The sequence below is a fragment of the Ammospiza nelsoni genome, chromosome 27 (genome assembly GCF_027579445.1).
Source record: "Ammospiza nelsoni isolate bAmmNel1 chromosome 27, bAmmNel1.pri, whole genome shotgun sequence".
NCBI classification, from domain to species: domain Eukaryota; kingdom Metazoa; phylum Chordata; class Aves; order Passeriformes; family Passerellidae; genus Ammospiza; species Ammospiza nelsoni.
The window spans coordinates 5354144-5381804 of NC_080659.1; the positions used below are offsets into that span (position 1 = coordinate 5354144).

At 51.8% G+C, this 27661-nt stretch overlaps 2 protein-coding genes across 3 annotated transcripts in view; both read right to left on the reverse strand.

Moving 5' to 3' along the window:
• The window catches only part of KDM4B (lysine demethylase 4B), a 72181-nt gene extending 60965 nt beyond the window's left edge, over positions 1-11216 (reverse strand). Inside the window, exons 1-2 of the mRNA XM_059489790.1 lie at positions 11139-11216; positions 807-957 (exon numbers count right to left, since the gene is read on the reverse strand). Coding sequence (XP_059345773.1) covers positions 807-947 — 141 coding nt within the window. The 5' untranslated portion in view covers positions 948-957; positions 11139-11216. The remainder of the gene's footprint in view (positions 1-806; positions 958-11138) is intronic.
• A 1887-nt stretch (positions 11217-13103) lies between these two features.
• On the reverse strand, positions 13104-26788 carry UHRF1 (ubiquitin like with PHD and ring finger domains 1). 2 transcript variants are annotated; one of them, XM_059489936.1, is made up of 17 exons: positions 26649-26788; positions 25673-25835; positions 22386-22649; positions 21455-21627; positions 20714-20929; positions 20471-20577; positions 20114-20300; positions 19285-19408; positions 19103-19210; positions 18235-18339; positions 17669-17775; positions 17021-17183; positions 16796-16933; positions 16345-16456; positions 16069-16226; positions 15724-15822; positions 13104-14548 (listed from the first exon to the last, which is right to left on the reverse strand). In XM_059489936.1, the coding sequence occupies exons 2-17, from the start codon at positions 25823-25825 to the stop codon at positions 14402-14404; spliced, it is 2361 nt and encodes a 786-aa protein (XP_059345919.1). In that variant the 5' UTR covers positions 25826-25835; positions 26649-26788; the 3' UTR covers positions 13104-14401. The 2 variants fall into 2 exon arrangements, with proteins under 2 accessions (XP_059345919.1, XP_059345918.1); XM_059489935.1 differs by lacking the exon at positions 26649-26788 and having other exon boundaries at positions 25673-25884.
• Between the last annotated feature and the right edge of the window lie 873 nt (positions 26789-27661).

Consider the following 27661-nt stretch of genomic DNA (forward strand, 5'->3'; position numbering starts at 1 on the left):
TGTTTAGCTGGCCTTAATAAAGCACAGTGGAGAAATAAAGCTGTTAGGCATGGAATAATTCTTATTTCTTTTAAAACACAAGTCAATTACTGGGTTTATTGCTGCTCTAAAGAGAGCTGGCTATTGATGAAGAGCTCTCCGTGGAATGTTTCCTTGTCCACTCAAGTGTACAAGCAATTACCTTCCAGGACTTTGCTAGGGAGATTATTTTAATAGAGCTTGTTGGTGACTTCCAGATATTGTAATTACTTTACTTGTAGGATTAATCTGAGCATTCCAGGTCAGCCAGCCCTGCCTCACCCAGCCCCTCACCTTGGCCAGCTCCTGCCCTCACCTTGCCCAGCCCTCAGCCATCCCTTCACCTTGCCCAGCCCTGTCCCAGCCATCCCCTCACCTTGGCCAGCCCCTTGGCCATCCCCTCACCTTGCCCAGCCCTCAGCCATCTCCTCACCTTGCCCAGCCCTGTCCCAGCCATCCCTTCACCTTGCCCATCCCCTCACCTTGGCCAGTCCCTCAGCCATCCCTTCACCTTGCCCAGCCCCTTGGCCATCCCTTCACCTTTCCCATCCCCTCACCTTGGCCAGCTCCTGCCCTCACCTTGCCCAGCCCTCAGCCATCTCCTCACCTTGCCCAGCCCCTCACCTTGCCCAGCCCTCAGCCATGCCCTCAGCTTGACCAGGCCTGCCCTCGTTCAGCCCCTCACCTTGCCCAGCCCTCAGCCATCTCCTCACCTTGCCCATCCCCTCACCTTGCCCAGCCCCTTGCCCATCCCCTCACCTTGCCCATCCCCTCACCCATGCCCCCACCTTGGCCAGGCCTGCCCTGTGGGCTCCCTGGGACTCCATGAAGGCGATGAACCTCCCGAAGTCGCGGAACTCCTCCAGCGAGGGCCGGAAGGTCATGATCTTACAGCCAGGGTTCTGCGGGCTGGGGTTTTCCGACCCCATAGCTCCAGTCCTGCACAGGGACACGGGGAGGAAAATATACTGGTTAAACCCTTGGTTTCTAACTCCCAACTCTAAGGAGTTCCACAGAAAGCCTGCAGAGATTTTTCATTTCCTCCCTCGGCTCCCGCAAGGGGGAATTTGTAAGAGCGACCCTCTGACATGGACATGAGGAGCTCCCAACCAAAAATCCACTTAGTCAGGAACTCCTGACACCAGGATCACCCGAGAGCCCGGCCAGGGGCTAAATATAAACCACATCTGCCCCCAGTTCAGCACAGAAAGTGGTGCCACAAAAATAACAACTCCTCACCACCCTCAGCTCTGTCACTGTGCACAACTTGCCACCACGCAAGTTTTCCACCAAAATGCTTCACCATTTTCTGTTTAGTTCCAAACCCAACAGCTTTCCAAAATTTGGGTTTTTTTCATGTGCCAGACAACATTAAAAATTATAAAATTAAGGTTTTGGGTTTTTTTAACGTAGCTTCATTACACTTTGTCTTTGCAATGTACATAAACAGAACAAAGTGTCAGGCAAGTCTTATAAGAAATACGGACACACAATTCCAAACATCCAAAACAAACTCTCAAACCATTCAGGATGAAATAATGATTTTTAAAACAGACTTTTTAAAGGTTATGCTGGAAATCTGTAAGGGAAATACAAGGTTTTAGTGGCGTTTCAGCTGCAAATATCCCCAGGAAGGAATTCTCCATGAGGAGGAGCTGCAGCAGCTCCACACTCTGAGCACTCACGAGATGGCAGTGCTGGGCTGTGGAGGATGAACTGCAGGGAAACAGCTCCCGCCAGCTTTCACATGGAAAAAAAAAGCATTAAAAGTGTGTTTAAACTGATTTCAGAGCAGCCAAGAAGTATTGCAGATGCTCCTGGAAGTAGTCACAGTGTTAGGAAAACACAAAATGAAGCAGGGAGTACTCCCAGCTCTGTGTTTGAATGGGTGAGTGTGGCACAGAACTTACTCCAGAGACAACCAGTGCTCCCAGCTCCTGGAATTAAAACCACCTAAAATGGGCAGACTCCACACCCAGGGCACCAAAGTTTCATTTTAACTGGGTAAAACTTTTTATTTCAAAGGCACATGAACAGTTTTCAGTGAAATTTTAGAAGCCAGAAAACATTAGAATTTTACACAGTAACTTTTATGCAAATTTGCTTCAAAACAAGGATCTGCAAGTCTTATGTCCTTCCCCAAGGAGTCTTTAAAGGAATTTTATGCATAAAATCACAGTTTCTCACAGGCAGAAAAGCCTTTCCCAAGCCAGGAGCCAGGGATGCAGAACCCAGTCCAGAACAAAATCAAATTATGAATCCCAGTATTGCAGGAAATCCCAGCGCAAAACCAATTGAGGGAGAAAAATACCATTTCACCCCATTCACCCCAAGATACTTCACTTCTCATCTCCAACAGGAATTGTTGGAAACAAAAGGGCCATTTAAACAACCCCTCCATCTTCAGGGCGGCCCTGCCCAGGGAGATTCCCAACCTTGCCAAACAAGGAACAAAACTTGCCTTTTTTTTTGAGAACAAAACCTGCTGTTTCAGGGTCAGCACTGGAGGAGAAGCAGCAGATTGATCCCTGCCCATGGGGAGCCCTTCCTGCACAAATGTTTTGCAGGAACACAAGGAGGAAATCCCTGGGATGAGCCAGGGGAGCTGGGGACCCATCTGCCAGGGGTTTGCTCAAATCCCCCAGGAAAACAGGGCTGAGCGGGAGGAAAAGGGGCTGCAGGGGAGCGGGACAGGGACAGAAACCACCCCAAATCCTGCCACAGCCTTCCGGGAACGCTGGGGCTATTTTTGGGCAGGGTCTGGAGATGGCAGGGGCCGAGGGGAGCGGGGAGCAGGAGCAGGAGCTGGCTCAGGAGTGAATTCCATCCTGAGCAGGAGCCCTGCCAGCACCATCTGCTCCACACAGGCTTCCCAGATCTGCAGCTTTACCCACAGCCAGGGCAAAACAAACAGCCAGAGCCAGGCTTGATCCCATCCTTCCCTCAAGATTCTCTCACGAAATTCCAGGTTTTAGTCGATAAACTCAGAGCAAAGAGCGGAAATATGCGTTCCTGTAAGGAAGGGAGATCAAAAAGTGCTTCATGCAAAGGTTAATCAATTAATTAAAGGATAAAACTACTTCCTGCAAAGCTTAATTAATTAATTAAAAGGTTCTACTGCCTCAGTACAAGCAGCATCACCTGGCACCCTGGAATTCTTTAGTCCAGACACAGCAAAACACAGGATTTTTCCACATGCAGTCGCATCCAAAGAACATTCCAACAACCACCCTAGATAATGTACATTGAGCTAATCAAACCAATTAAGCTATTACAATAAAATGGCCACAGAGCTCATGGGAAGGGGGGAATCAGGTCCATGAGCTCAGTGAGATGTGGGAGCTTCCCCCACCAGCCCCGGGGAGCTGGGAACACCCAGGGCCAGGGAAAACAGGGGGAGAGGAGAATTTCTGTCCCAAGTGCTTCCCACATGGAATTGTTTTGGGAAAGCAGTGCCAGGACTCGTGGTCACCTCCATCTCAGGATTTGTGGTCACCTCCATGCCAGGATTTGTGGCCACCAGGACCTGTGGTCACCTCCATGCCAGGATTTGTGGCCACCAGGACCTGTGGTCACCTCCATGCCAGGATTTGTGGCCACCAGGACCTGTGGTCACCTCCGTCCCAGGATTTGTGGCCACCAGGACCTGTGGTCACCTCCATGCCAGGATTTGTGGCCACCAGGACCTGTGGTCACCTCCATCGCAGGATTTGTGGCCACCAGGACCTGTGGTCACCTCCGTCCCAGGATTTGTGGCCACCAGGACTCCTGGCCAGCTCTGTCCCAGCTCCTGGGATCACACAGAACACACAGCAGGACGGGGCTGCAGCTTCCTCTGGGATTTTCAGGAGATGGCCCCAATTAAGCAGTGCCCTAAGGAGCTGCCAGCATCCCTGGAAGGTTCCAGAGCAGAATCTGACTGCTCTGAGCACACCGAGAGCCCTCCCAGCCCCAGCAGGGCTGCAGGTGAGGGCCAGGTGGGAACAAACCCTTCTCTGAGTACTGACAAGGAGGATTCTGCACTCAGAGCCCCCAGCAGCTCCTGAAAAGAGGAGTGAAGGTATTTGTCTCAGCTGGATACGTTCTGTTTCTTTGTGAGACACTAACAACCTGAAATATTATGAAAACCTTCTCATTTTCAACCATTGTGAGGAAGCACAAAAACTTGTCTCCAGAGGGACGATCTCGGTGCACACAAAGAGCTGAGTTTTCATTTCAATGACTTTTACTTTTCAATGAGACGTTTCCCTTCCAAAACTGACGTGAACCAAGGCACTTTTGTGACTGAAATCCTGCACCTGTGGACTGGAATCTTTGTACAGCACAGAAAAAGTCCAGCTGAGATCAAGGATTGCTACAGGACTGACAGACTGGGAATCCTTCCTCCACGAAAAGGGCTGGGATTTCTGAGCAGCTCCTGCTGCTGCCCCACTGCTGATCTCCTTCCCCTCTACCCCCAAGAATCAGATTCCAGCATTTGGACAAACAAAATGTAAATTTTTAAATGTGAAGTTTGCTGTTGCTCAGCCCAGTTTTAAACAACTGTGCAATTACAGCAAGGATTTAAACTAACACCTTTCCCCAAAAAAATATTTATAGATAGATAAATATTTATAGATTATATAAATATATTATTATATATAATATTATATTATTATATAATATAAATATATTATTATAGATATAATATTTATAGATTCAGTTCATCACATTTTTAACATTTAAATTGCTTTGAGTTCTGTATAGCCTCCATATAGGCTAAGTTGTTTTAAACAACTGTGCAATTACAGCAAGGATTTAAACTAACACCTTTCCCCAAAAAAATATTTATAGATAGATAAATATTTATAGATTATATAAATATATTATTATATTATTATAGATATAGTATTATATATTATATAATATAAATATATTATTATATTATTATAGATATAATATTTATAGATTCAGTTCATCACATTTTTAACATTCAAATTGCTTTGAGTTTTGCATATCCTCCATAAAGGTTAAGTAAACACAACAGAGGAAATATTTGGGAAAGAGGAACAGAGACAACGTTCCCACTCAGCACAGGGATGAAGATCTACAGTGCTTGGGATTTGACAAATTGAGAGTTATTTTCTATTAAATTTTACACTCCACAAGACTCCTCCACAATTCCAGATCCTCCTGTACTTGAAATCAAGCAGCATATGTAGCTCATTAAGGGAAAACAAAATTTTCCCTCAAAATTTCCCCTCTTCACACACTTCTCTAGCAACAAAATTATTTAGTCACAAACTGTATTTAAAAGGGGAAAAAAAAATGGTTACATTTAGGAGCAATAATTCTGGATGACTTTAAAACAGTTTATTATTGCCTGAGGCAAGTTAGTTAACATGTAATGGTTATTTCTGACTAAATCCAGATCAGAACCTCAAAAACTCAACAGTTTGACTGAACAGACAAGATAAAGTCACCCCAAAACCACAGAAATCAGTTCACAAAGCAGCGCTGAGGCCCAGCCTTCCCCAGGACTGCAGGAGGCTCAGTTTGCTGCATGGCCCGGTTATCTCTGCTGCATTTATTATCTCCACTGCTTCAGGAGTCTTTAAAAGCAACTTAAACCAGGGTTATAAAGGGCACTTCACATGGGCTGAGCCGTGCAATCTGAACGGCAATTCCAAGTTTTAACCCATGGCACCTCAACCCAAGGCAGCAGCACTGCAAGTGTTAAAATAAACTATCCCACAGTGTTTATTGCTACGGGAAAGGACATCAGAACCTTGCAGAGCAAGCAGGAGCCTCGATTACTTGTCACAACTTAGGGGCAGAGCCATTTGCTACCACGCCTTAATTAAGGTGCTTATTTTCATTTATATTTTCATCGGTCAATCACTCTCCTGTATAAATGAGGCAGCTCCTCAGTGTTTGTTCCTACAGGAAAGGACATCAGAACCTTGCAGAGCAAGCAGGAGCCTCGATCACTGCAGAGCTTTGCCCAAAAGGTGATTCCTGCATCAGAAAACACCTTAATAAGGACTAATTTCCAGTTTTCCTTCCACAACCCCGCCAGAACAGAAAGCCTGGAGTTCTCAGCAACTTCCCTAAGCTCCTTTAGATTTTTACAACAAAAGCCCTCAACAAATGGGGCTGTCAGCGGCGTTTTTAACCACCGTGCCCATACAAAAGGAAGCCCTGGGCTGGTTTTGTGCCCGAGGCAATGCCCGGGCTGGGTGTGACACACTGACCCACTTCCAGCTGCCGCCACATGCCGGGAATGCTCCGGAGCTCGGGCAGGGGAGCAGCGAGCCTGGCACGGCCCCGCAGAACCGCAGCGAGCCGGGACAGGTACCCCAGGAACCCCCAGGTACCCCAGCCTGGCACGGCCCTGCAGAACCCCAGGTCACCTGGACAGGTACCCCAGGTACCCCAGGTACCCCAGACCAGCATGGCCCTGCAAAACCTCAGCTCACTTGGACAGGTACCCGCAGAAACCCTCAGGTATCCCCAGAAATCTCAGCCCAGCATGGTCCTGAAGATCCCCATCTCACCTGGACAGGTACCCCCAGAAACCCCCAGAAACCCCAGGCCTTCCCCAGCTCACCTGGACAGGTACCCCAAGGAACTCCAGTCCCTTTCCTGGCTCACCTGCCCAGGAACCTCAGCCCAGCACAGCCCTGCAGAGCCCCAGGTCACCTGGAAAGGTACCCCAGGTCCCATAGGTACCCCCAGGCACCCCAGCCCTTTCCTGTCTCACCTGCCCAGGTACCCTCAGGTACCCCAGCCCCTCCCTGGCTCACCTGCCCAGGTACCCTCAGGAACCCCCAGGAACCCCCAGGAACCCCAGCCCCTCCCTGGCTCACCTGCCCAGGTACCCCCAGGTACCCCAGCCCCTCCCTGTCTCACCTGCCCAGGTACCCCCAGGAACCCCAGCCCCTCCCTGGCTCACCTGCCCAGGTACCCTCAGGAACCCCCAGGAACCCCCAGGAACCCCAGCCCCTCCCTGGCTCACCTGCCCAGGTACCCCCAGGTACCCCCAGGTACCCCAGCCCCTCCCTGGCTCACCTGCCCAGGTACCCCCAGGAACCCCAGCCCTTTCCTGTCTCACCTGCCCAGGTACCCCCAGGTGCCTCATTCCCCCCCAGGCTTCTCCCAGCCCGCACCCATCTCACACCTCTCAGCCAAACCCGCAGCTCCAGGAGTGACAATTTAAAGGCTGAATTAACCCCAGAGCGTGGAGGTGAAATGAGACAATTTGGATCTCTCCCAGCTCTGCTTTATCCAGGTCTCTCTGGAAGCTGCAGCTCCAAACTCGACACACCCCACCCAGGTAAAGCTGTGCTGCTTGTTCTGCCAACTGAGATCAAATGTGGGAAACGCCACAAAAACTTCTTATCTGCACCAAAACCTCACCAAAGGCCTCTCCACTGCCCTGGGCTGTAGCCAAAATTGTGAAGGAATATCAGAAAGCCTCAGAAATCACCTCAGCCCCCCACCGACCTCCAACATTCACTTCTTGGGCCATATTCAAAAGCAGGATTTCTAGGAGATTTAGGAACAAAAGGGCAATCCTGTGCTCTCTGAGGATCTGGGAACTGTGGCTTGTTCATGAGCCTTATAAAACATAAAAATAACGAAGCTTCAGGTCACTTCTGCCAGGAGTGAGGCACACCCAGACCAAGGAAGGGCAGAACACAAAAGTGTCCTCCTGTGTAATCCAGTGAGAGCATGGCTGAGGAGCTGCCTCATTTATACAGGAGAGTGAAAATGAAAATATAAAGGAAAATATAAAGGAAAATATAAAGGAAAATATAAAGGAAAATATAAAGGAAAATATAAAGGAAAATATAAAGGAAAATATAAAGGAAAATATAAAGGAAAATATAAAGGAAAATATAAAGGAAAATATAAAGGAAAATATAAAGGAAAATATAAAGGAAAATATAAAGGAAAATATAAAGGAAAATATAAAGGAAAATATGCGCCTTAATTAAGCCATGGTAGCAAATGGCTCTACCCCTAAGCTGTGACAAGACAGAACATATTTGGTCCGGAACAAAGGTTAAAAAGAGAAAATCTTATTAAGCAACAACCAGTTTAGTGGAGAGCACTGAAAAGGGAGGAACACCTTTCTCATATCCCACAGTGATAAGTCATTAATATCCCCCAGCCTGTGGGAAATGACAGGATTCCTGCCAACATCCTGCAGCATCCAGGATCTCAGCCGCTACTGCAAACGGACAAACCCCCTTGAATTCCTCACCAGATGACAAATAATTCCTTCCAGCAGCCCCGGAGGATCCCAGTGGCATCCAAAGCCATTAAGCAAATCCCTCACTCGTGTGACACATTTAGCTGCCATCCATCTTTGCTATTAACAGATGCTCCAGTGAAGGAACGCGGGGCAGCACAGGCTCTGCAAACCCTTCCCCACAGCACAGCCTGAGCCTGGGTGAGTCAGGAAGGGGAAATCCACCAGTTCTGATTCCTCCTGACTGCCCAGAACTCATTGAAACACCAAGTTTCTCCCGACTGCCAAGAGCTTTCCCTCCCCTGCTGCCTGGCTGGCTCACAGTGATTATTTCTGCTCTCAGGTGCATTGCCTGCTCTCAAAAATGAGATTTAAACTTGCAAGGTGAATCAGAGCCTCCTGATGCTGACACTGTTTGCTGGACATCCCAGGAGGAAATAAAACACAACCCTGCATAAATGTGAAATCGTCCCAGAGCCCTTCCAGCAGGGCTGGCCAAACTGGTTCTCCCAACGCACAGCAAATTTCTTACGACCTTTTATATGGAAATAGCTCCGCGTTTTCAGGAGCTGTCTGTATTTTGGGTGATCTAAACCACCTGCAGAGCTGTGAAACTCCCACTTGAGCTTAATCTTTCCTTGGTGCATGACAGGAGTTGAGAACAGCTCCCAGTGAGAGCAGCAGTGTCCCCACAGCTCAGGTGAGCCCTTCCCATGACCAATGGCCAGGATTATCTACAGCAAACGGGTGGGAAAGTGAATTTTGCTCCTGACTTCCCATCAAAAGCTCATTTTTTTTAATTTATAAAAGCCCACATTCATCCTAAAGCCAAACTTGGAATGTGACCTGTATACTTTGAGTCTTTACCAAAGTGCTCTGACTTACTGACAAAACTGACTCCTTCTATATATTTTTATATACATAAATATATTTTATGTCCTTTTGTATATATATTAATATATTACATATTTCATACATCATGTTTATATGTAGGACCATATATATATATATATATATATACACTATATATATACACTTATACACTATATATATATGTGTATATATATACACTTATATATATATATATACACTTTTTAATATATATATTTTTATATGTATTATATATATATTTTATATATATACATACACTTTTTTGTTTTTCCGGTCCCACTGGGCCAGTCAAGGCATTTGTCTCTTTCCAATCAGCACAAAAAGAACAATCCACCACGTAGGGGTTAGACAGAATTTTCCTGTCAAAGGATGCTCCAGTGAATGTCTCATCCATGAACATCAGCTCTGGAACAGGGAATCACTTTATATCCACCTACACCTCCTTTGCATGGGAGGAACTCCTGCCTGTCATGAGGCAGGAACAGCCGAGGATTCCTTCAGGATTCCTTCAGGATTCCTTCAAGATCCCTTTAGGATTCCTTCAGGATCCTTCTGGCACTGCAGGAGTTGCTCAGCCCGCCCCAACTTCCTTCTCTTGTTACAGGGAAGCCCAAGAACTGGGAACTCGCCGTCACGGAGCAATTACTGGGGGCTCCAACAGTTACTTGATGTAATTGCTAAAATGTAACTGTGAGTTTGGCTTTCTAGGCCTGAGGTTTCCCTGACTCTGTGAATTTCAGTGAAACCGGAAAAGGAAAGTGACGAGAAAAAAGCAAAAGTTCCCGGGAAATAAGCAATGTTGTGGGCGAAATGCTATCAGGTTTCAGTCAATTTTAAAATTGACTCTTTTGGGTTAAAGGAAACTTTGTTTTGGGAGGGTCATGCTTGCCCTAACAGAGATTTCCCCTGGCCCAAACGAGTTACAGAGCACAGATGCAGCGTCGCAGGGCAGAGCAGCAGCTCCATCCCAAGGATGAAATGGATCCTCACTGGTGCCCTCATTGCTCAGCACACCGGGGCCCAAAGCTGCCTCTCTGCATCACCCCTGGCTCCTCAACACCTTCAGAACCACCCAGGAAAGCCAAGAACACCTCTGGGTGAATCCCGGAACATCCCAAACAGAGAGGGACTCACGGGAGAATGCAGCGCAGCCCCTGGTCCTGCACAGACAACAATCCCACCCTGGGCAGGGCCGGGAGCATTCCCTGGGGAACCGGGCAGTGCCCAGCACCTTGGGCAGTGCCCAGCACCATCCCCTGAGCCCCGTGCCAAGCCCTGGCACCGCTCCAGCCCCTCCCGGGCTCCTGTCCCCGCTGGGTTTCCTGAAGGGTTCCCCATCCCCTCCATCCCCTCCATCCCCTCTGCTGCGCACCCAGGAGCGGCTGGGCCGGGCCGGGCACACGAAGCCCGCAGCTCCCGAGGGTCCCGGGCTGTGCCCGGGGACAGCGGGGCTGTGCGGGTCACACCGAGCAATTGACAGAGGAACTGACAGGAACGGGAGAGAAGCGCCGCGGCCGGGCCCAGGCTCTGACAGTGCCGGAGGAGGGAAGCGCCGACAGAACAGCCCGGCCCCGGCCGCTGTCACCTTCGTGCCCCCGGTTTCCCCAGCACCGAATCGCGGAACCAGCGGCGGCTCCTGCTCGCCCCCAGCCCCCGGGATCGCCATTGATCCCCGTGCGCGGCCCGAACCCCGCGGGCGGTGAATCCCCGCGGGCAGCCCCGGCTCGGGGCACCGGGACCCCGGGGGTGCCACCCACACAAAGCGCGGCGGGGCCGGTGCGGGCCCGTCCGGGCCGGCTGCGGGGGAGGCCGCGCGGGGGCCGCGGGCCCGGAAGGGAGCGGCGGGGACGGGGCCGCGCCGGGAGCGGCGGGGCCGGGGCGGGCGGCGGGCCCGGCGGCGCGGGGGGCGCAGCGCGGGTGGCGGGTGCGGGCCCGCTCGGGCCGGGGCCGGTGGCGGGGCCGGTGGCGGGGCGGGGGCGCGGTCCGGCCGTACCTGCGCGCGGGGCCCTCGGCGGCGCGGGGGGCGCAGCGAAGGGGGGGCGCCCAGGCGAGCGCAGCGCCCCGCGGCCACCACCTGCGCCCGCCTCCCCGCCGCGCCCATTGGCCGCGTGCGGCACCGCCCTCGCGCCCATTGGCCGCGCCGCCGGTGACGGACGGCGAGTCCAGCCAGTGGTGAGCCCGATCGCCGAATAACAAGGCGAGCGCGGGCATTGATTGGCCGGCGGCGCGGAGCGACGGTCCGCCCACGGACGGGCGGGGCAGCGGGGAGCGCTCCCGTCACTCATGCGCTTTCCGCCAATCGCAGGCCGCCTTCTGCTGCCGGCGGCCCGCCCCCCAGCGTCAATTGGGCGAGGCAGAAGCCGGGCGAGCGCTGATTGGCGGCGCGAGGTGCCCGTCAGGCGCGGGGCGGGGCGGTGAGGACGTGAGGAGCCGCACAGCGCGGGGCGGGGGCGCTGCGGCCGCGCTGCGCCAATGGGGGAGCGGCGAGCGCGCGCGCCCCCGCGCGGCCGGGCGGGGAACGGCGGGGACGGAGGGGGACACAGGGGGGACATCGTGGGGGACAGCGGGGGGGACAGCGGGGACATCGGGGGGGACAGCGGGGGGGACAGCGGGGACATCGGGGAGGACAGCGGGGGGGACACAGGGGGGACATCGTGGGGGACAGCGGGGGGGACAGCGGGGGGGACAGCGGGGACATCGGGGGGGACAGCGGGGACAGCGGGGATCGGCGGGGGACATCGAGGGGACAGCGGGGATTGACGGGGAGACAAGCAGGGATTGAGGGGGACAGCGGGAATTGGGGACCGGCACTGACCGGGGGGTCCCGGGACCACCGATCCCCATCCCCGCCGCTCCCGGGGCTCGGCCGGCGCTGCCCGGGGAGCTCTGGGGTCCCGGTCCCCGCCGGTGTCCGGGCACAGCTCATTTCCATCCCGAATTTGCCGATTTGCCCTCAATGAGGCCGAGCAGAGCTCGCAGTCCGTGCCCGCGCTGGATTCCCAGCACAGGAGCCGCTCCTCGGTTGGGTTTTTGCTGCTGTCGCTCCCCCGGTCTTTCCCCAGGAACCTTTGTTCTGTTCCCGCTCCCATCTCGGGGATTTGCCCCACAAACGGCCCCGGGTGAGGGTGGGAGGTGAAACATCAGCCCAGCACGGAATCCCTCGCTGAGCAGCGCAGCCGTTTCCCTGCTAGGGCTTTGTAATTTGGGACAGATAATTTTGGCACATCTCACCACAAAGTGTCCAATCTGCAGGGGAATTGTAATTGTTGCTTTAAAAAGCCACCAACAGAACAGTACATTGGCACCTATGGAGGAAACAAAGTTTGTTTTTCAAGTTCCAAGTAACAGCACAACCAATAAACCAAGGAAGTCGTTGCAGTTATTGCATTTTAAATGCAGAAATACTTTCTCACTTTCACTCACTCACCTCAATTCTTCCCATCACAACACAGAATAAAAAGCACAAGGACATTTGCAATGAAATCTAAATATCTGAAAGTGTTTCACGTTAACAATGACCTTAAAATAAACTTATTTTAAAGAGGGCAGATGGTGCTAGTGCTGCTTCATTTCAGAGATTTTGTTTTTACCACCTTAATGGTGCTTTATTTCCTTCATCTGCCTTTGTGAAAACCTCAGTGGCTGAATTAATTCCTCTGGTTTGTGGAGAAGCTCACCCTTGCTCCTGTAACACCTCAAATATGATGCAGGACTTGGCATTTGCGACAGTTTTGGAGTTTATTCATTAAATGGACAAACAGTTCCAACTGCCAGTTGGTGTTTGTGATTTTGGAGCAGTGGAAATGAGGATTCGCCAAACTTGCAGTGAAAAATCAGAATGAAAATCTCAACCCTTAGAAAAATAAAAGGTTTGGCTTAATGGGACATAAATTCAACCAAGGAACTGGGTCTGGAAACCCACTCTGGATCAAGAGAATTGAAGGAGAACAGTCAACAATTCATCTGAAAAGATATTTATTTTGAGAACATCAACTTGCACATTATACAAAAAAATTGACAAATTCACCAAAAAACGTATAAAATGTTGCAGGGTCTTTTTCCCTAACATATTAACATAATCACCTTGCAAAGGGTAAGATTTGAGGAAACCAATAATAGGCACAATTGTTCCAGTCTGTCTGCAGAAAAGTGTGATTAAAAACATCCCTGTCTTGCTGAGGTATCAAACTGCAAACTTTGGTAATGTTAGAGGGAGACCAAGGGAGCCTTCTCCAGGCATGGCCAATACAAAATGGTTCATACAAAAGCCAGAATTGGTTATTTTTCATTTCCAAGTAGAAATGCAGCGAACAAAGAAAAAAACTCCCCAATACACCTATAACTAGGAAACCTGATCCTCTGCAAATCCCCACTAATCACACACAGCTACAGTGATCCACGCTCCCAAAGAATCCGGCTGGCAAGTCCCAACAATTCAGTGCTTATGAAAAAAAGGAGACCTTGATGGTGATTCAGAGCCCAGTCTTCCAGCAAAGGACAAAAGGCACTTAAGAATGGCTTTAGGATATTCCACAATGGCATTTCGGGACAGGGGACAGCGCCCAGCTGAACAAATCCTTCCCTAAGAGAAGTCCAGTGAGGTAGTACTTCATATTGCTCCAACCACTTGGCTCTAAGCAAGCAGCCTTCTGCTTCTGAGATACAAAATTAGCAGGAAATGGCTTTTTGTCAAATGTATAAAACCCAGTTCTTACAAAAAAATAGTAAAAACCCACTTGTGGTACAAAGCCAGGAACCACTTGTACAAATTGAGTATCAAAATGCTGCCAAGGTGATGCACGAGTCTACCTTGATGGCCAAATCCCCAGACAGTGAAGATTGTTCTAGCAACCAAGCCATTTTTGGAATAAAAAATAAAAATAAAGGGGGCAGAGGGGCACTCTGAGAACTTTCCTCATCATTAGCAGCCTCACCGGAAGCACTTTCAGTCCATTATTAGAAACAAATAATTCTGTACTGATGAATGGCAGGTTTGAGGGGATGAAAAAACAAAAAATAAAATTGCAAAGTTCAACACAGAGAACAAAAACAAAACCCACGAACGTACAAAAGGATCATCCTTGGAGTTTACAGGTTTGTTTTCAAAACCAGGAAGATTTCAAACCATTGTTTTGCGGGGGGGGTGGGCGGGAGAAAACACAGACTAACCTTTTTTTTTTTTGTTTTAAATTAAGCCCAGGGTGGGTGTGGCCGGCAGGGAGGGAGGAGGGAGGGAGGGAGAAGTGCTCTGGGGGATCACCGGCCGCGGCCGTAGCCGGGGAAGAGCTGGGCCAGGACGCTCTGCAGGGCCTCGTTCACCTCCATGCTGTAGCTGCGGCCCAGCTCGTAGCGGCACGCGGGGCAGCTGAACACAGAGGCCTTGAAGGACCTGTCCAGGCAGTCCTGGGGACAGCAGAGAGCAGGGTCAGGGACAGGGAGCTGAGCTGGGCTCACTGGGGACAGCTCTGACACAGAGAGCCAGCCCTGAGATTCGTGGGATGGGATCAGAGAGAACAGGGGCACTGCGCTCCCAGCTGGGAGCATCGCTGCTGCTGGACACAGCAGAGAGCAGGGCTGGGATGGAGAAACCCTAAATCCCACCCAGCCAATGCTGCTGGACACAGCAGAGAGCAGGGCTGGGATGGAGAGACCCTAAATCCCACCCAGCCAATGCTGCTGGACACAGCAGAGAGCAGGGCTGGGATGGAGAGACCCTAAATCCCACCCAGCCAATGCTGCTGGACACAGCAGAGAGCAGGGCTGGGATGGAGAAACCCTAAATCCCACCCAGCCAATGCTGCTGGACACAGCAGAGAGCAGGGAACTGATCTCTCCCAGCTTACATGTGATGGAGAGACCCTAAATCCCACCCCAATGCTGCTGGACACAGCAGAGAGCAGAGCTGGGATGGAGAGACCCTAAATCCCATCCCAATGCTGCTGGACACAGCAGGGAGCAGGGCTGGGATGGAGAGACCCTAAATCCCACCCAGCCATTGCTGCTGGACACAGCAGAGAGCAGAGCTGGGATGGAGAGACCCTAAATCCCATCCCAATGCTGCTGGACACAGCAGGGAGCAGGGCTGGGATGGAGAGACCCTAAATCCCACCCAGCCAATGCTGCTGAACACAGCAGAGAGCAGGGAACTGATCTCTCCCAGCCTGGATGGACATGGAGAGACCCTAAATCCCATCCCAATGCTGCTGGACACAGCAGGGAGCAGGGCTGGGATGGAGAGACCCTAAATCCCACCCCAATGCTGCTGGACACAGCAGAGAGCAGAGAACTCCTGCCTGATTGGGATGGAGGGACGTTAAACCCAACCCAGCCAGTGCTGCTGGACACAGCAGAGATCAGGAATTCCAGCCTGGCTGAGCATGGAGGGACCTCAAAGCCCATCCAGTGCCACCCCAGCCATGGCAGGGACACCTCCCACTGTCCCAGGCTGCTCCAAGCCCTGTCCAGCCTGGCCTGGGCACTGCAGGGATCCAGGGGCAGCCCCAGCTGCTCTGGGAATTCCATCCCAGGCCTGCCCACCCTCCCAGGGAACAATTCCTCCCCAGCAGAGCCCAGCCCACCTTGCAGACGTTGTGCTGGCACACGGTGGTGACTGGCCTGAACACGACCTCCTGACAGCAAATACACAGAAAGGCCTCCTCCACTTTATTCAGAAATTTCTGCAAAGAGAACATTCAACCAACTTAGTGCTGAAAGATAAATTAACCCAAACCCCCACCATTAAATGCAATTGATCATAGAAAGATTCTCAACAAATCTTAATATGCACAATCTGTCCCATTAAACCTGCTGGGGGTGTTTACACTAAAATAAATAATTTTAGGTCTGAAGCTGTTCTTTAATTCAGTCAAGGGTTTGTGGCTGGGGACAGCACAACTACAGCTGGGGGGAAATGCCCAACGTACCGGTCCATCTTTGAGAGCCTCCAGGACCTCATTCCACAGTTTTTCATTGGCTTCATCACTTTTTATAAGAGATTTCTGCTGGGACGTCAGCTTGTATGGCTCAACTTTAGTTTTCTTTGGAGTCCCTGCTGGAGAGGAGATGGGTGTTTCCTCCCCACCTGAAAGAAAACACAAAGATTTTTTTTAAAAAACCAAAAAGCCACCTGAAAAGAGTAACCAAGTAAAATGCACAAAAACCTCCAAGGTTTCCTAGATCCACTTGCCTACTCCACAAACCTGCTGATTTCCTTTTCCTCTTCCCTTTCCCTGGGGTATCAAACTCATCATCTCCATTATTTTCTTTTTCCTTGTCTTTGTTTGCAACAGCTTCCAAATATCCTTCAGGATACTGCAGGGAAACAAATCAAAGATCATTCAATGCCAACACACTGGTTCAGACTTGCAGACCAAGACAGGTCCAAGAGTGACCTCTGGAGAACAGCTCCAGGGGCACTTTCAATCTATTTAAGCAACAGAACCCTGCTGTAGGGAAGCACTTCACAGCCTATAGAAATTCCATACCAGAAACAAAGTGAGTTTTGTCCTTCTAGCTTCTTTATGTATAAAAACAAACAACTCAGCAGACCGAAAGCATTTATTAATCTCAATTTTTAGCTAAGGAGCATGTAACAGAAGAATCCCTGCTCTCCATCAAGTTGAGATTCCAGGTGATGTCCCAGGGCAGTACCTGCATTGTCAGGCCAAGCTTTTTCATCCTGTCCTTCCCCTCTTTGGTCCAAGGAGCAGGTTCTTCATCGTCCCTCCTCAGCAGGTAACGCCACACCAGGAACCCAGATTTCCCCGTCTCAGGCCAGTATTTCACCACCTGCAAAAGCCACAGCAAGTCCATGGCCCTCTGTCCAAGCCCCCTGGCCACGAGCACACGCTCTTGTCCCAGCTCAGCCCTCCTCACCTTGTAGATGCCATCGTATCTGTTGCCCTCCAGAGGAGCATACTTGCTGTGCTTGCCTCCCTTGACGTTCCTGACCACCCTGACCGGCTTCCCCGCCCGCCAGTCCTTGGCCTCAGCCCCGTGCTTGTCGTTGATGGGGGCACTGCAGTTCAGAGCCAGGGCCCTGCAGGAGAGGCCAGAGTTCAGTGTGTGCCTGCCATGGAACCCCTGTGTGTGACACTGACACCTCTGCACTCAGGGACCCTCCTGATGGGGGCACAGTTAATTGTTCATGGCATGACCTCAATGCACCAGCCCAGAGCAGCTCCTCCACTCAAGCCCAGGCTTATCTGAGAGTAACAGCTCAGAATTACAAATGGTCTGGTTTCCAGTGGCTGCAAAGGTCTCCAGGAGAGAGCAGAACTCCCACACCAATTTATTGCTCTGTTCTTTAAGTGTCAGCCAGTATTGCAGGTGACACCAACCCCACCCAGTTCCGTCCCCTTGCAGGGCACTGAAAGGAGCATCCCCATTCTGTAACTGATCTGCAGCCAAACCACAGCCCAGACCCAACTCTGGCCCTTGTTCCAAAGCTTAAACAGCCCAACAACCCCTGTGCTGACAGAGTGCCAGGTGCTGAGGCCAGAATGGAGCACAGCCATTGCCAACCTGTTCATGTTGGTGAGTTTCTGGTCACAGGACTGCTCTGCCGTGCGCTTGTTCCCAGACAGGTCCCGGCCCCCACTGCCCGTGTAGGTGAAGGAATTCCCATGATCCTGAAATGAACACGGATGGATTTCACAGTCACAAAAAGAATTCAACAAAAGCAGGAGAGTCTTTTAACCAGGTAGGTTTAGCAGGGCATCCTCAAAGAGGAAAGATGCTTCCCGTGTATTTAAGCTCCCAGACTGGGCCAGTCTCTGGTTGTCCCTCAGGCTGCCAGGAGAGGACATCAGGTGACAATGGTGACAATGCTGTCTTGTCACACCCCTGAGCAGCCCAGGCTCACACAGGATCTGCTGCAAGTGAACAGCTGGCAGCACAGCCCACGAGACTGCTCCAACGTGGGTGTAAGGCAGACCTTGAAAAGTCAGAACTCTGGGATCAACAGATCACTGCAGCTTTTCCTTGCCTCGTTTGCTTCTGAAGGAAATGGGTGAAGCTGGGCAAGTGCTTGGTGTGGAGTTTCAACAGGTTTGTTTGGTTCTGTGCATAAATAATCAGAATCCACTCACAATGTCATCTTCATATCCTCCTGCCAGCACCAAGGAGTAGGCCCCATCGTTGCTCCTGCCGTGGATCCCTGCCACGTGGGGCCTGTGCACCCCAGACTCGCTCACCTGGGAGACAAAATCAGCTTTGGAGGCACCTGCCCTCAACAGGCCCCATCAGCACTGGCTTTGAGCTGAACCAACTGTGCTACTTCACATTTGCTTTCCATGTGTCACAGGGGGAAGCTGCTCTCACACTCATCCCCCAAAAAGCTCCAGACAGAATGAAGAAAAATAAAAATGCTTCTAAAAAATAAGGCACTGACTGTATCAGTAAATTGAACACATGGATAAGGTTTGTGTGCAAATCTAACTATCTGGATATTTCTTACTGAAATTGCTTATTAAAATGCTCCAGGTATTTAAGAATAATACAGATATTAAATATTTGTATCAAGTTTTGAAAGAGTTGTAATAGCAGCCTTCCCTCAATACCTGAAAACAAGATCTGGATAAGCCAGTGCTTTTTTCTGCCCCAGCTTTCTAACAGGATGAGAAACCTTCTGTTTCATGTACGTGGATATTTAAGACACCCTTGGCAGGGCACACTGCAAACCTCCAGGACAAACCACTGGGAACAAATCCGCTTGCTTTGGGGTTTTTGAGTTACCAAAAAGAGCACTACAACAAAATAAACCAGCACTTGATGGTCCAACAATGCAGCATTAGTTATGGAACACTTGATCCAGACAAAGCCAGAATTCTTTTCCTGCTGCACTTCCATATATCCAGTGACACACACATTTCCACATTAACTGTTTCAGTTTCTTGCAGGAGCTGGGTAACTCCAATTTTTCCCCACAGCAGGTCAGGCCAGGATTCAGCCTCATACCTGAACTCTGAATTTCCACATGGTGCCCACGGGGATGCCAGGGATTGGTCCATAGTGGTTGGAGGGGACGATGGTGCATTCCTTGGTGCGCCCCACACACGCCATGCCCTGGGCAGAGAGCAGCATCAGCCAAGAGCCCAAAGGAACAAACACAACTCCAAGTAAAACAGCTTTGGACTGACCTTGCCCCAGTCTCTCCGGGAGGAGGAATTAGCAGATGCCATCTTTTGTTTCTTTTTACTTTCTTTTAATTTCTCTCCTGCTAAAACCACCTCACTTGCATCATTTCGACATTCAGGGCAATACCTAAAGTCAGTGAAAATTAACAAGTAGCAAAGCTTTCAGTTAGGAACATTTCCTCCAACCACAGTGAGTTACGTTACAATTTCCCCATGTGAAACCAGACAGGACATGGAAACACTTTCCATGCTGGAATTTAACCTACAACAGCTCCTGTGCAGATGTATCAGGAAACAGCTGTGATATAAAATCATTGTATACAGTATTGAAACACTGAGGGAACAAACCAGTGCATTTCAACTGACTCTGTGTCTATTGAAGGATGTATTTCACTACCCACAACTCTCACTGTACGAATCTCATGCACAAACCTGCCTGATCTGATGATGGGGCCTGCCTGCAGCGACCCATAAAAGCCACTGCACAGCTGAATCCTCCCAGCATCAAGAACTCATTTGGTCCTCTTTGGATCCCAGGCTGGTTTGGGCTGGAAGTACCTTAAAGCTCATCTCATTCCAAGCCCTGCCATGGCAGGGACACCCTCCTCTATCCCAGGTTACTCCAAGCCCTGCCCTTAGGCAGGTACACAAAAAAGGCATCCAGATCCCTAAACTAGGAAAAGGAGTGTGCAAGCCATGGGCTTAAAACCTACTCTCATTAAGCTCATGAAAAGCTATGAAGTTTAAAAAAAAAAAAAAAACCTTAAACATCCACATCCCTGTTCCTAATTAGATGTAACTGTGACACCCCACACACCTCCTCAGAACCTACCAGTCCTCATCATCTGGGATTCTGCTGAGGGGAGGGTTCAGGCAGTAGATGTGGAAGGCCATGTCACACTCGTCACACATGAGCTGCTTATCTGGATCCTGCTTCCCCCCACAGATGTGACAAGCACAGACCCTGCAGGTCTTGTTTGGGTTGTCCTTGCAGGCTTTACACACGGGTCCACTCTGTCCTGTGGGCAAACACAAACCATACTCAGCAAGTGCCAAGATCAACTGGAAATGGTCAAAGGAGGCACAGCTGAACGTGACTTGGAGCCCTTAAACCTTTAACCCTCACAGAGACAACTGGCAGGACATGACAAAGTAAGACAGACATGCAAGAACTCCACGTCAGACTCACGTTTTGGGGTTCCAGAACTGATGGGAGAAGCAGTGCCTGGCTCTTCAATTTTATAGATTTCATCCACTAATATAATTGTGCAGTCATTCAAGGAATCACCAGCTTCCCTAGAAGAAGGTGAGAAGAGATCAGAGTTTGGAAGTATCCCACAGCTCGAGTTCACAGACGCCAGCAGAGCCACTCAGACCTCAGAAAGCTGAAGCAGAGCAGGAAAATTCCATTTATCCCACATGAACAGCTTACCCAAGTAATATCTTTGCATTGAGCTCCCTGGTGGTTTTGGTTTCCCTTTTCTGCAGGATCTCAGCATCGTACCAGAAGCCCCTCTCCTTGGGCTCATCGGGGTTGTAGTTGACCATCACCACCTGCCCCACATCCAGCTGGTGCCACTTGAGGATGGTCCGTGCCCGCGCCCGCACGTTGCCCGAGCTCATCTGCACCACCCCATTCTCTGGGTAACTTGAAGGGAGGGACACAACAGAAATCACATTCAACATCAGCTCTGGGGAGGAACAGGTGTTACGCTGACAGGTTGATTTTGCTGTGCAACACAAGAATATCATCAAGGATAAAATCTCCTCCCACACAGACACAGCCAGAACCAACCAGTCTGACTTTGATATTATTGCCTCCCTTCAACCCTTGGACACCAGCATTCCCTGTAAATGCTGGTATCCATAAAAACATGATTGACACAGCCAGAACCAACCAGTCTGACTTTGATATTATTGCCTCCCTTCCACCCTTGGACACCAGCATTCCCTGTAAATGCTGGTATCCATAAAAACATGATTCCAGCCCCCAACTGCAATTCCAGAATTCCAACTGCAAAACAACCTTACAGTTGCCAGGGCCCAATGACATAATGACTGTGTCACTGCCCAGTTCTGTTTTAATTTGTGCAATATCTGCAATAAAATTTCCCATCAACACCACGACCCCAATGACTTTATTGGCCAAGAAGGCAACAAAACAAAAACTCACTCATCATATTTCACATGATAAATCACATCCTCTTCAGGGACAGCTGTGGGCTGGTCAGGGTCTGTGCAGCTCTCAGCTGATCCAGTGGTGGGTTTTTTCCTGGTTACATTCACAACTGTGGCTTCAAACCACGCTCCCATGTCCGTGTCCCGAGCATCCACCAGGTCATTGATCTGTACAGAGCCAAGAGCACAGCTCACCAAAAGGGATCTGCAAATTAGGTATTCATTTCCAATCTACTTAAAGATTTAACCATCTCAAGAACTGCACCATCATCAAGATATTTAAGTGACCACCCTAAAAATTAAGATTTCCTCTGCTCTCCTGGTCCTGTTGTGCAGCCCTACAGTCTGCTTAGGTTGAATTTGTAAGGTTATAAACCCATTCCACACCAGCACATGTAAACCCAGCCTTGCTGGTGAGCCCAAACCATTATTGGTTAGTCTGTAATAGAGTTTCAAAGTGTCTTGCTCGTAACCTGGCAAAGACATCACTAGATCTGCAATAAAACCCATTGAAACAGAGAAATAAAATTATTCTGAAACAGCTGCTCAAGATTTTCTTTTGTTCATTCAAGAAAGTTTCAGCTTTGACAAATGTAGTGACTCCAAGCAAAAATACTGGGAAAATTTGTAAAAAAAAAATCAAACCAGACACTCTGAATACTTAAAAAAAAAAAAAAAAATTAGTGTATTGTAGTTTAATTTCAAAGGACAAAATGAAAAAATTAAGTTTTTGGACCTACAGCATTTTGCATTGAATTGGTTTGTGGCTTGGTTGGTATTTCTGTCGTTGTTGTCGGGATGTTTGAGAGGAAGAAAGGCACTGCCCACACAACTGGAGTGCGAAAGATTTTCAGCGATTCTCCAGCACAGAGAACAATTCCCCAGGCCAGGCGCGGTCCGAGGGCTCCCAGCGTGTGAGCACCCACCTTGTAGAGGCCGAAGCAGGGGTCTGCCCAGTCGGGCTGGGCGGCCGTGCCCGGCTGTCCCTCCAGCTCCAGCGCAGCCTCCCCGTTGTGGGAGCTCTTGTCGGACTCGCTGGGGCCGGAGCCGCAGCCGGAGTCGCTGTCCGAGAGCTCGGGGTCCTTGTCCTTGCTGCCAGCAGGCAGCACGGCCGGGCTTTGTCTGACCAGCAGCTGCACGATGTCGTTCAGCCCCACGCTGTAATCGAACAGGGAGTGCCCATCTTCCATCTGCAGGGAAAGCAGGGAACCGCTGAGGGATCCCCTCACGGAACCGCTGAGGGATCCCCTCACGGAACCGCCGAGGAATCCCCTCACGGAACCGCCGAGGGATCCCCTCACGGAACCACTGAGGGATCCACTGAGGGATCCCCTCACGGAACCACCGAGGGATCCCCTCACGAACCGCCGAGGGATCCGCTCACGGAACCGCTGACGGATCCCCTCACGAACCGCCGAGGGATCCGCTCACGGAACCGCTGAGGGATCCCCTCACGGAACCGCTGAGGGATCCCCTCACGGAACCGCTGAGGGATCCCCTCACGGAACCGCTGACGGATCCCCTCACGGAACCACCGAGGGATCCGCTCACGGAACCGCCGAGGGATCCGCTCACGGAACTGCTGAGGAATCCCCTCACGGAACTGCCGAGGGATCCCCTCACGGAACTGCCGAGGGATCCGCTCACGGAACTGCTGAGGAATCCCCTCACGGAACTGCCGAGGGATCCCCTCACGGACCCGCTGAGAGATCCCCTCACCGAACCGCCGAGGGATCCCCTCACCGCCTGCACCGCGCTGCCTCCAGCCTCCCATCGAGCTCAGAGCCCGCCAACATCCACCACGTGGCTTGGGAACCATTACCAGCCAGATCTGGGCCCTTCTTCTCTCTCAGCCCCTGATATTTAAATGCTTTTTTTTCAGTCTGCCAGAGCAAGGCAGCCATGCTGCTCTGGACTCGCTACCCAGCCTCTAGGAGATCTGGAAAAGTTTGCAGCACATTCCCTACAATTAAACAACCACAGACCCTCCACATCCCCGTCAGAACTCAAAGATAATTCCACATTACCTAAAAAAAAAAATTATTTCTTCCTCAATTCAGACACATCCCAAATGCTAATGCAGCTTGTCTTTATATTTTAATTGTGTGTGACCCAGATTGTTGTTACACCATCTCCATAATGCTACGAATTGTTACACCATAATTCATAGCACTAAGTAGAAGCCAGAGTTAATCGCACACTTTTCTCCCAGCAAACGCACATTTTTTCCATCAAAAGTAAAATCAAAAAAGAGTCAATTCAACTTGAAACCACTCGATCGCTCTTCAGCGTAGCCTGGCGTGTTCCAATTTCACACTCCCTCTAATTCTAAGAGTTTATCTGGTACAGTTTGTAGTCAAATCAGGACCCTGCCCCTGCAAAAAGAGAAGTGCAGAGGCAGAAAGAGGCCCCTCAATAACCTCTCAAGAGCTCAAAGGAACACAACCATTTTAGAGTTAACATGTAAGGCCGGAGCCCACAGAGCAGTCAGAAGTTCAGACAAGCTTCCCCACATATTTAAGGTCTGACTAAGAAATTATACAGGAAATGATCATCCCTTTCCAGCCTAAACCACCAGAAAAAGCAATCCCTGGAGCTTTGTTCTCTATCAGGGGGAAGCAGAGCAAAACCACAAAAATTTACACTTCACAGGAATCACTATGATAATTCAATTCTGATTTATGGCATCAAATGGCTGTGGAACAATCCCTGGAAATCTGACTGCACAGGAAGAGGTCTGAGCTTTTTGCTGGTTCAGAGATGAAAACTCCTCGAGGTGCAGAAGAACACACCAGGAATGGGTTGTTCCTTCTCAGGCAGGACACAGTGTCACCAACATGGGAACAGCAGCAGAGGACACGAGTGACAACAGGTGCAAAGTGAAATGGAAGAGCACAGGAACAGCACAGGAAACCACAGGAGCTCAAAGCACAGGCAGAAAGAAGAGCCCAGCACCGAGGACAAACCTCAAACAAAGGAGGCAGGTTTGAACTAACAGCTAATTTCCTAACCCCACTGACAAACACTCACGGGTAAGAAATGGAACATTTGCAGGGCTTCCAACAGCCAGACAAAGCACAATGGGAACAAGGCCTAAGAGAGGCTGGGTCACGTTCCTGCCCGAGCCAGGGAACACTGGGGCTGCAGGAGGAGGGGTTCCCTTTGGAGGGCAAGGACAAACTGAATGAAAGTTGCCACTTCTGAAAACCTGCTTAACCCCAGACCTCAGGGACAGGCTGACAGGTGGCACCTGCCCTGAACCAACCTCCCTTATCACTCGATTTACAACACAAATGGGTCGTTAATGCACCCAAATCTACAGCAACCCGACAGAAAGGTGATGCTACACCATCCTACAGGCCTCTGTTTATGCTAGAGCTGGTACCTGAGCTTAGACTGAGGCTAGTCCAGGTGTCACACCTGCTAATTACAGAGTACAGTTAGCTCGGGACTGCCTAAAACAGAAAGAAAAGCAGCTAGAAACAATTGTCCATCTGCAGCCAGCTCAGCATCCCGCTGCTTTTCCTGAAATTAATCCTGTGATCAACCAAACACCAGCTTAGGAGTTTCTCTAGCACGAAGGTTTAGCAGCATAGGACTAGGTAGACTACAGCAATTGTATTTTTAAATGGTTTTGATTGACTTCACTGCTAATTTAGTTACATTATGAACTGACAGGGAATAAAACAGCTGTGCAACAGCAATTGTAAACGTATTATTGAGAACATAATACAGCACTGAGCCACTGAAGTGCTCTGTACCTAGTGAGAATTTGATATCAGCTGAGAAACTTCAAAATCATGAGATGCTTTTCCCAATTTACAAAGGAAAATTAGATCTTTATGGATTTCAGAGCGGTGTAACTTGCAAGGCTCAAAAACATTAAGTACTTTAAAGACCATAAAACCACTGGTAATTTGCAGACACTTCATAAAGGCGATGTCAAGGCAGAAGAGCAACACATTAGGTAGAAAACAGTAAAGCAAAGTAAGAATAAAGGCAATTCTGCAGCGGGCTCCTGTCCTGGCAAACCCACGGACGCGGGAGGGAGCGGGGATCACTAGATGGCAGCAAAACCCCTTATTTCCATGCAATTAAAAATAAATAAATTAGAACACCCGTCCCCAGCTGGAGGGGAGCAGGGCCCGGCTGGGGGTGTCCGGCACCGCGCTGCTGCCGCTCCCTGCTGTCAATGCCCGCGCCGCGCCGGTACCTGCTTGCCGCGGTAGAAGAGCCGCTGCCGGTGGGGCTCCACGCCGAACACCTCGTGTATCCGCAGGCGCAGCCCCTCCACCTTGGTGAGCTTGGAGAGGGAGTCCACGCGGTGCGTCTGGCTGCCGTCCATGGTGCGCACCTGGATCCACATGGCGCCGGCGCTGCCCCGGGAATGGGACCGCGCTCAGCGGCGGCACCGCCGGGGCGGGCCCGCACCCGCGGCCGCGCCCCCCTCACGAGCCCGCCGCACGCCATTGGCCGCCGGCCCGGCCGGCTCGGCCGCTGATTGGCTGCGAGGGGCCGGCCCCGCCCTCCCACGCGGGAGCCTAACGGCTCCGCTCGCGCCGGCCGTATCTCGCGCCACAATTGAAACCCGCCCGCCGCGCCCACGCGCCAAGTCTCGCGCGATCATGCAAATGAAGAGGGGATAAACGGGGTAGGGGGCGAAGCGCGTGGTCTTAAAGGGGCCGTCACCGACAGAACGCGGCCCGCGGCCCCCCGGCCGCACACCCGCCCGGGACAGGCGGGGAACGGCGGGGCGTCAGCGACCCCCGCCGCGCCCGGACCCGCCCCAGCCCCGCCGCGTCATCCCCGCGCAGCCCCCGGGGCGATGCCACTCCCCGGGCCCGCCGGGCACCGGTGCCGCCGGCACCGCCCCTGACGGCCACACCCCCTCCCGCGGGCCCGTTCGGGGACGGGGGTCGGTCCCGCTGTCGCAGCCCCGAGCGACGCGACCCCTCCGGGGCACCAGACCCAGCTGTCACCGCCCGCGCACCGCGGAGCGCTCCCGCCGCTTCCCGCACCCCCTGGGCAGGGCGGAGAAACCCCCGCGTCCCTCGCTGCCCTCCCGCTCCCGGTGCCCCCGGCCGCTCCCCGGCCCGCGGCGGCAGCGCCATGGGCGGCTGTGCCGGGGCTGGGGGTCAGGGCGGATTCACCGGGTGCGGTGCCGGTGCTGGGGATCCCGGCGAACTCACCGGGTACGGTGCTGGGGCTGGGGGTCCCGGCGGACTCACCGGGTGCGGTGCCGGAGCCGGTGCCGGTGCCGCGCGCGCTTTCCGCGGGCTTTGGAGTTTGGCGCGGAAAAGCCCCGCGCGCGCCCCGTGCGCGCCCATTGGCCGCCGCTGGCGGGAACGCGCGGGCGGGGCGGGGCCGCCGCCGCCGCTTCCCGGGGCCCGGGGGGCCCTGGGGCGGAAACGGGACCGGGAAAACACCCCCGGCAAACGGGGGCGACAGCGGGGATCCCCGCCAGTGACCCGGCCCGGCGCCCCCCGCTCCGCTGCGATACCGGGGGCAAAACCCCCCGAATCCCCAAGGGCTCCATCAGCCCTGAGCCCCCGGGGCCGCGGGCACGGTACCGGGTATTGTCCTCAAACCCGGTGAGCCCCAGGGAGAGGAGACTCCAATGACCCCTCTATGACAGCCACCCTTCCCCGGGGGTCCTGTTCTCCCAGGGGGGCTCCAGGAGGGCTCTTGTCCCCCTGGGGGGCTCCAGGCCCTACCCTGATGCGAATAAACCGAATAAACCGAATAATCCGAATAATCCGAATAACCGAATTCGAATAAACAGAGCAATCCGAATAAAGCAAATAATCCGCAAAAGGGCTCTAACTCCCCAGGCCGTTAGCTCCAGGGGCGCCCATGGCGCTGTGCAGGGCCCCACTGGTGACAACGTGGCCCGGGTGACACGGCAGGGCCGTGGCGTGGCCGCGTGAGCCGACAGAACGGGCAGATCCAGCAGGATGTTTATCCCCAAACCCACCGATGCTGTGAGGAAATCTAAAATGATAATATTTGCTTAAAACAACCACTGGATGGGGGAAAGCGTGGCCAAGAGGCCCCTGAGAGAAGCCTGCTCCAAGAGGAGGATGAGAGGCCGAGGGTTGGCGCTTGTGGGGGAGAGAGGCCGGGCCGGGGCCGCGGGGATGGCGCGGCCTGGGCTGGAACAAAGGAGCACGAGGCGCGGGAGGCCCGGCACGGCGCGGCACGG